This window comes from Penaeus vannamei, chromosome 24, assembly GCF_042767895.1.
Source record: "Penaeus vannamei isolate JL-2024 chromosome 24, ASM4276789v1, whole genome shotgun sequence".
NCBI lineage: Eukaryota > Metazoa > Arthropoda > Malacostraca > Decapoda > Penaeidae > Penaeus > Penaeus vannamei.
The window spans coordinates 33,692,420-33,699,919 of record NC_091572.1 but is presented as its reverse complement, the minus strand read 5'-3'; the positions used below and the strand labels follow the sequence as shown (position 1 = coordinate 33,699,919).

At 42.8% G+C, this 7,500-nt stretch overlaps 1 protein-coding gene across 9 annotated transcripts in view; it reads right to left on the bottom strand.

Moving 5' to 3' along the window:
- FipoQ (F-box/LRR-repeat protein FipoQ) overlaps positions 1-7,500 on the bottom strand; it is a 150,220-nt gene that overhangs the window by 63,927 nt on the left and 78,793 nt on the right. Inside the window, exons 1-2 of one of the 9 annotated variants that reach the window (XM_070138687.1) lie at positions 7,137-7,500; positions 5,915-6,635 (exon numbers count right to left, since the gene is read on the bottom strand). The exon at positions 7,137-7,500 is cut by the window's right edge and continues 93 nt beyond it. The exons of 4 other annotated variants lie outside the window; for them this stretch is intronic. In XM_070138687.1, the coding sequence (XP_069994788.1) occupies positions 5,915-6,013 (99 nt within the window). In that variant the 5' untranslated portion in view covers positions 6,014-6,635; positions 7,137-7,500. The remainder of the gene's footprint in view (positions 1-5,914; positions 6,636-7,136) is intronic. 4 more of the 9 variants (XM_070138688.1, XM_070138686.1, XM_070138689.1 and 1 more) reach the window with 4 other exon arrangements.

Sequence of the window (7,500 nt, the reverse complement as noted above, 5' to 3'; positions counted from 1 at the left end):
AGAGAGAGAGAGAGAGAGAGAGAGAGAGAGAGAGAGAGAGAGAGAGAGAGAGAGAGAGAGAGAGAGAGAGAGAAAAGAGAAAAGAAGAAATAAAAAAGAGAAAGCGAAAGAAAAGAAAGAAGAAGAAGAAGAGAGAGGAAGAAAGAGAAAGAGAGAGAGAGAGAGAGAGAGAGAGAGAGTAAGTGAGAGAGAGGAGAGAAGTGAGGAAAGAAAAGGAGATAAGAAAAGTGAAAAGAGAAAACGAGCGAGACCAAAAGAGAAAACGATTAAGAGAAAGAGAGCACGTTTTCATTTAACAGGGAGGACTAAAATGTCACTTTTGCACAATACATTTTGGCCAGAAGTCAACATTTCACGCAAAAACATGATATTTCCTCACAACACTATTAGGCAAAAAAAAAAAATAAAATAAAAAAAAATTGCATAACTACAAGAGCGATACAACATCTTACTTCTATACTGTATCTCTTATATGTTTCCAGATTATGTAACATGTATTCAAAATATATTACTATATATATGCGAATATACGTCACAAGAAAATACGAATTATAGGGAAAAAACATTGCGAAAAAAAAATAAATAAAAAGGATTGTGGTTATTTGAGCGCGCCGTTGGGGTGGTATGAAAAATAAACATTTTCTCAGTCAACATACACTAGGCGATCTGGAGGGCAAGGTGTAGCAAGCCATTTTTCAATCTCTAAAACAAGAAAAAAAAAAGTTTGACGTAAATCGGTGGTTTGGATGGGAGAGGGACAGAAAGATGGATGGAGGGAGAAAAGGAGAGAGGGATTGAGAGAGAATGAGGGGGAGTGGGAAAAGAGAGCGAGAGAGAGAAAAGGAGAGACTGAAAGAGAGAGAGAGAGAGAGAGAGAGAGAGAGAGAGAGAGAGAGAGAGAGAGAGAGAGAGAGAGAGAGAGAGAGAGAGAGAGAGAGAGAGAGAGAGAGAGAGGGGAGAGAGAGAGAGAGAGAGGGAGAGGGAGAGGGAGAGGGAGAGGGAGAGGGAGAGAGAGAGAGAGAGAGAGAGAGAGAGAGAGAGAGAGAGAGAGAGAGAGAGAGAGAGAGAGAGAGAGAAAGGAGCGTGTACGTGCGAGTGGACTGGCCGTGGGTACCTGTACTATCGACTTTTTTTTTTTTTACATAGAGGGCTCCACTAGTACCCACGCCCAGTCCTTACATTTTCTGGATTTTTCTTTTGAATGAACCACTATCATCATCATAGACACAGAGCTTATAATAACATCATCAAAATACTATTAAGAATGATCAATAAAAGAGAATCTTTAAAAAAATCAAGGAACAAGCAAGTGGAATGAGTAGAACCAGTAATCGACCGTAATTGACCAATCATGAATCATCGATATGTAAACACAAATTCACAATGAAGTAACTCAGATCGCAGTGGGTATGGCATGAAAAGCCCAGACATGAGCTGGTATGGTAAAAGACATTTGAACAATCTGTGTACATTGTACCATTGGCGTACGGAGTGATTCCCTGGGCCATGTCCTTTATTTTATGTCCCAGAGACTCAAGTATAAGGCCTAGTACTGAGAAATACGATTAGAAAGGTATTTTGAATATGTTAACGCAGATAAAACGAAAAATAAACACTATGAATTTCAGAATTATTATTTTATCTCCCCCTCTGATTGGATTCACCCCCCCCCTCTCCCCACCCCACCCCACCCCCCCAAATTCGGATACCACCGTTCCTTCAGCATCTCCCTCTGCACGCCACAGCATTCCACTCGGCTCTGCAATTAATCCATGGTAAATCTACGAACTACAGTGTCGCAATCCCTACCTCTAAATATTTGAAATTTTCACATTCCTTCCCTGGCCTGAGTGCTACATAACATTATTCTCTCTCTCTTTTTTGTCGAATTTGTTATCCTTTTTTTTGCTATTGTCGTAAATTAATGATAATGACGCAGACTTTTAGACTTTATGACCATACGTAATTAAGATAGAAATTACTGATATTCAAAGGTTTATACGTTTTCTCTTTTCAGGCTGTGAACGAGTCAATATCATCACTGTTGCCAGATCTCTTGTTTTTTTTTCTTCTTTGGTAATACTTTTAAAATTCAATTGAACGATCGCCAGACTGATTAACTAAAGGTGATTCTAATTACTTTCTCAATTGCGTTTTTTTCTTGTTGTTTCTGGTTTCTATGTTTGGTATCAATGAATGGTGGTTACACTAGGAATAGTGAAAGGGTCTTTCCACTCTCGTTTCTTCCTGCTTTCTCTCTCTCTCTTTCCCTTTCTTTTTTCTCTTTCTCTTTTTTATTTTCTTGTATTTTTCTTTCTTCTTTCTCTTACTCTCTTTCTCGCTTTTCTCTCATCACTCTCTCTCTCCTTATCGCCCCCCTCTTTATCTCCCTCTCTCTCATTCTCTCTCTTCCCCCCCCTCTCTCTCTCATTCTCTCTACCCCCCCTCTCTTTCTCATTCTCTCTCTCCCCGTCTCCGCCTTTCTCTCCTCGTCTCCCCACCTCTCTCTCTCTATCTATCTATCTATTCATCTATCTCTATCTCTCTCTTCCTCCCTCCCTCCTTCTCTCTACCCCCCTCTCTCTCTCTCCCCGTCTCCGCCTTTCTCTCCTCGTCTCCCCACCTCTCTCTCCATATATCTATCTATTCATCTATCTCTATCTCTCTCTTCCTCCCTCCCTCCTTCTCTCTACCCCCCCCCTCTCTCTCTCTCCCAGTCTCCGCCTTTCTCTCCTCGTCTCCCCACCTCTCTCTCTATCTATCTATCTATTCATCTATCTCTATCTCTCTCTTCCTCCCTCCCTCCTCCCTCCTTCTCTCCCCTCTCTCTCTCTCTCTCTCTCTCTCTCCCCGTCTCCGCCTTTCTCTCCTCGTCTCCCCACCTCTCTCTCTCTCTCTCTCTCTATCTATCTCTATCTCTCTCTTCCTCCCTCATTCTCACTACCCCCCTTCTCTCTCTCTCTCACCCCGTCTCCGCCTTTCTCTCCTCGTCTCCCCACCTCTCTCTCTCTCTCTATCTATCTATTCATCTATCTCTATCTCTCTCTTCCTCCCTCCCTCCTTCTCTCTACCCCCCCTCTCTCTCTCTCCCCTTCTCCGCCTTTCTCTCCTCGTCTCCCCACCTCTCTCTATCTATCTATCTATCTATTCATCTATCTCTATCTCTCTCTTCCTCCCTCCCTCCTCCCTCCTTCTCTCTCCTTCCCACGTTCTCCAAATACTGTGGCCACAAGCGTTCCTGCAAAGTGTTCTATAACTTGACAAATTCCTGCCATGACTTCGACTGTCAGTGCCAAGGTGACACTTGGTTGCAGCTGTTATTATTTCTAGAAAAAAGAGCGAGAAAAATAACTAGTATTCACTTCTTCGTTGCTTCGTTTATTTGTAGAACGAATGAGTTTTGTATTAATCTTTGTCTCATATATTTCTGAAATTGAAAAAAAAAACATGAACTGTCATTTATATCTGCTTCGTTTTGTTTATTTGTTCTAGAAAGTGAAATATAAAAAAATTGCTTAAACTACCGACAATTATGTTGTTTTGCTTTGACAAAGAGAAAATGGAAAGATGTGCTCCCTACCTTCCCCTTCTTAAGGCAGTAAAGCTTAATTTCTTCTTAAATTTAGACGCCCACCTGGAGCAGAACCGTGTGACCTGGTTTGCACCCCTCTCATACACGATTTATCTCCTCCTTTTTCCCCCTCACGCTCTCTCTCTCTCTTTCTCTGTCTCTCTCTGTTTCTCTGGGTCTTTCTCTCTCTCTCTCTGTTTCTCTGGGTCTTTCTCTCTCTCTCTCTGTTTCTCTGGGTCTTTCTCTCTCTCTCTCTATCTCTCTCTCTTTCTCTCTCTGTGTTTCTCTGGGTCTTTCTCTCTCTTCCTTGCTCACCTCATATTGCGCACCTCACCCTCTCTCTTTCTCTGTCTCTGTCTCTGTCTCTCTCTATCTATCTCTCTCTCTCTCTCTCTCAACCTCACCCGTTGCTATTCTTCCCTTTCCCGTGTCATAAATTATTTGTTTTTTCCCCTTTCAAGGCAACGAAGGTAAATAAGTGAGTAAATATGTCATAGGTAAAGATAAACGTTGAGGGAGAAGCATAATGGCGAGAAGGGCGACTAAAATAACAAGTAGAGGCAGGGAGAGGGGGAGGGAAATGGAGAAAAAGAGTGTGAGTGAGTGAGTGAGAGAGAGAGAGAGAGAGAGTAGAGAGAGAGAGAGTAGGTAGAGAGAGAGAGAGAGAGAGTAGAGAGAGAGATTAGAGAGAGAGAGAGTAAAGAGAGAGAGAGAGAGAAAGAAAGAAAGAAAGATAGAGAGGGAGAGAGAGAGAGAGAGAGGCAGGCAGAAACAGAGAAACAGACCAAATATCATCCGAGAGAGAAAGAGAACTAACAAAGAGAAACAACCTTACAGACAGATACGCAGACAAACACACAGTCAAAAAAAAAAAAAAGAAAATACGAGAAAGGGAAGTGCAAAAAATAAAAGGAGAGGGGAGAAAGGGAGAGAATAGGAAGCAGAAAATAACCAAGAGCTAAACATGAGGCCAAGGAAGATGACAGCTTCGATATAACAAGAGTGAACAAAGGAAAGGGGGCGGGGGGAGGGGGGAGGGGGTGGGAGCTGTCATCGCTCCTTTTGGCTGTTTGTCTGTCTTCCACGCTGCCTGTGTCTGTCTGTCTTTCTGTTCTCTGTCTTTTTTTCTGAGCTGTGTCTTTCTATTTAATGACCTGAAATTTCTGACTTTCTTTTTGCCTTCTCTATCATTTGTTATCTCTCTTATTCTCCTTTTCTTTCTCCTTTTCTGTTTGTCTGGTCTTGTCTGGATATTTCTTTTTTTCTCTCTCTCTCAGTCCTTTAAAAAATCTTCCAAACGAGTAAAAATCATATTTATTTCCAAATAATAACCCTTCGACGTCCAACACCAGATCAACACCAGATCAACACCAAATCAACTCTTGATCAACGCCAGACCAACACAACACCAGGTCACTGCTTGATCAATGCCAGATCTACACAAGATCAACACCAGATCAAGTCAACGCTTGATCAACGCAAGATCTACACCAGATCAAGTCAACACTTAATCAGCGCAAGATCTACACCAGATCAATATCGGATCAACACCAAATCACTCTTGATCAACGCCAGATCAACACCAGATCAATATCGGATCACCAGATCAATTTCGGCGCCAGAGCTACACCAGATCAACGCTTGATCAACGCAAGATCTACACCAGATCAATACCAGATCAACATCGGATCAACACCAAATCAACTCTTGATCAACGCCAGAGCCACACTAGATCAACGCTTGAACAACATGGAATTAATACCAGATCGCTAAAACAATAACACGCATATCTTCATCCCAAAAGCCCCAAAGACAAAAGAAAACAATAAATTTAAACATATAATACTGAATAAATAAACCAAACATCAAATAAAAAAATAAATAAAATAATAAAAACAAATAAAAAATCAATCAAATGAATAGAATAAATCCCAAAAGCCACAAAGACAAAAAAAATAACAAATAAATTAAACACATAATACTGAATAAATAAGCCAAACATCAAATAAAAAAAATAAATTAAATAATAAAAACAAATAAAAAATCAATCAAATGAATAGAATAAATCCCAAAAGCCCCAAAGACAAAAGAAAACAACAAATTTAGACATATAATACTGAATAAATAGACCAAATATCAAATAAAAGATAATAAAATTATAAAAACAAATAAAAAAATCAATCAAATGAATAAAATAATAATAATAAAAAATTAACCAAACATCAAATAAAAAATAAACAAAATAATAAAAACAAATAAAAAATCAATCAAATGAATAGAATAATAATAATGATAATAAATAATAAAAAACCGGCAGGAATCCAAGGCTTTCGTCGGCCATACCGTGAGCGACTTCCTCTCGCTGAGCCGATCTTCTCCCAGAGCCGAGAAGGTCTGCATGTCGGAGGCGAGGGTGTCCCACAAGGAGCGTCTTCGGTCCATCTTGAAGAGGGGGACGAAGGGGGTGTGTGTGTGTGGGGGGGAGGGGAAGAGTCGCTTTCTCACCGATTCACCGATTCACCGATTCACTGGCATCGATTCACCGACTGTGATTCAATAATTCGCTGATTCATTGACTCATCGATTCACTGGCAATGATTCACTGATTCACTGTCTCGCCGATTCGCTGGCAATGATTCACTGATTCACTGTCTCACCGATTCGCTGGCAATGATTCACTGATTCACTGTCTCACCGATTCGCTGGCAATGATTCACTGATTCACTGGTTATTGCACAACGAGGAGGTAGTCTGGAGGGGGAAGGGAGGGGGAGGGGCTAGAATGCTTGGTGGGGGGGTTGGGGAGGGGTGGTGGAGGTGGGAGGTGGTGGGGGGTGATTGAGGGGGGAAGAGGCTGATGGAGGATTGGAGACCGATTGGAGGGGGTGAGGAAGGAGTGGAGGAGGACTGTGGATAAGAGAGAGAAGGAGGATGGGAGTTGAATGGATGGAAGGTGACTGTAAGGTGCCTGGTTGAAGGAGAGTGTGCAAGGTGATAGAGGGGAAAAGAGGGAGGAGAGAAGGAGGAAGAAGGAAAACAAGGATAAACAAAGAGAGGTTCTGTGCTACGGAAGAGGGACTTCTTTCAGTATCGTGTACGGGAAATATTTACAAACTGTTATTCTCTTTTTTTTCTCTCACCCTGTTATTCTTATTCTTGTTTATTCGTCGCTCGAGTCAACGCACGAATTACCATGCTTTATTCCTCGACTTTTTTTTTAAATTTTCTTACTTCATATTACAAAATGACACCACACGGTCATCACCACCCGAAAGAAATGGCTCCCTTGGTACCACGTCTGGAAATTCCTCTGCGGCTGACCTCCGCAAGCACAACACGACGCAAGGGGGAACTCAGGTCAGTACGGACATGACCTCCCTTAACGCTGGACCACTCGTCAGTCTTCGGATTCCCAAGAGGAGCCAGGCCCTCGTCCACTCTTTTGCTTGCCTTCGTCACCTTCGTCACCGTATCATCCTCCCCTCAACAAAGTGGTTATTTCCCTTACACTGTTATATTCTCGCCCCTCAATACAGTGCTTATTTCCCCCGTACAGTTGTCTTACATGTATGTTTCCTCACTGCACTGATACACCACGCCACACCACACTGGAGGACGCCCCACTGGCACGTGCTTCTCTTTTTTCAGCAGACTTGCACGTGCCTGCTCCCTGCGCCTTCTGCCTCCTCCCTGGCCACGCTCTTCCTCACGTGCGGTCCTTATAAGGAGCGAAGGTATCATCCTGCCATAGGGACGAGCAGCGGGCGAAGGACGCGCCGAGGACTTCGAGGAAACACGAGTCTCGGTTGGCTGTCCGCCTCGGGGAGGGTTGGCGAGGGTGTGAGGCCGCCAGACTCCCGGCCGAGGGACTGGTGGTTCTTGATCTTTGTGGTTCTGAAGAGGGAGGCGAGGGGAAGGGAGAGGGAGGC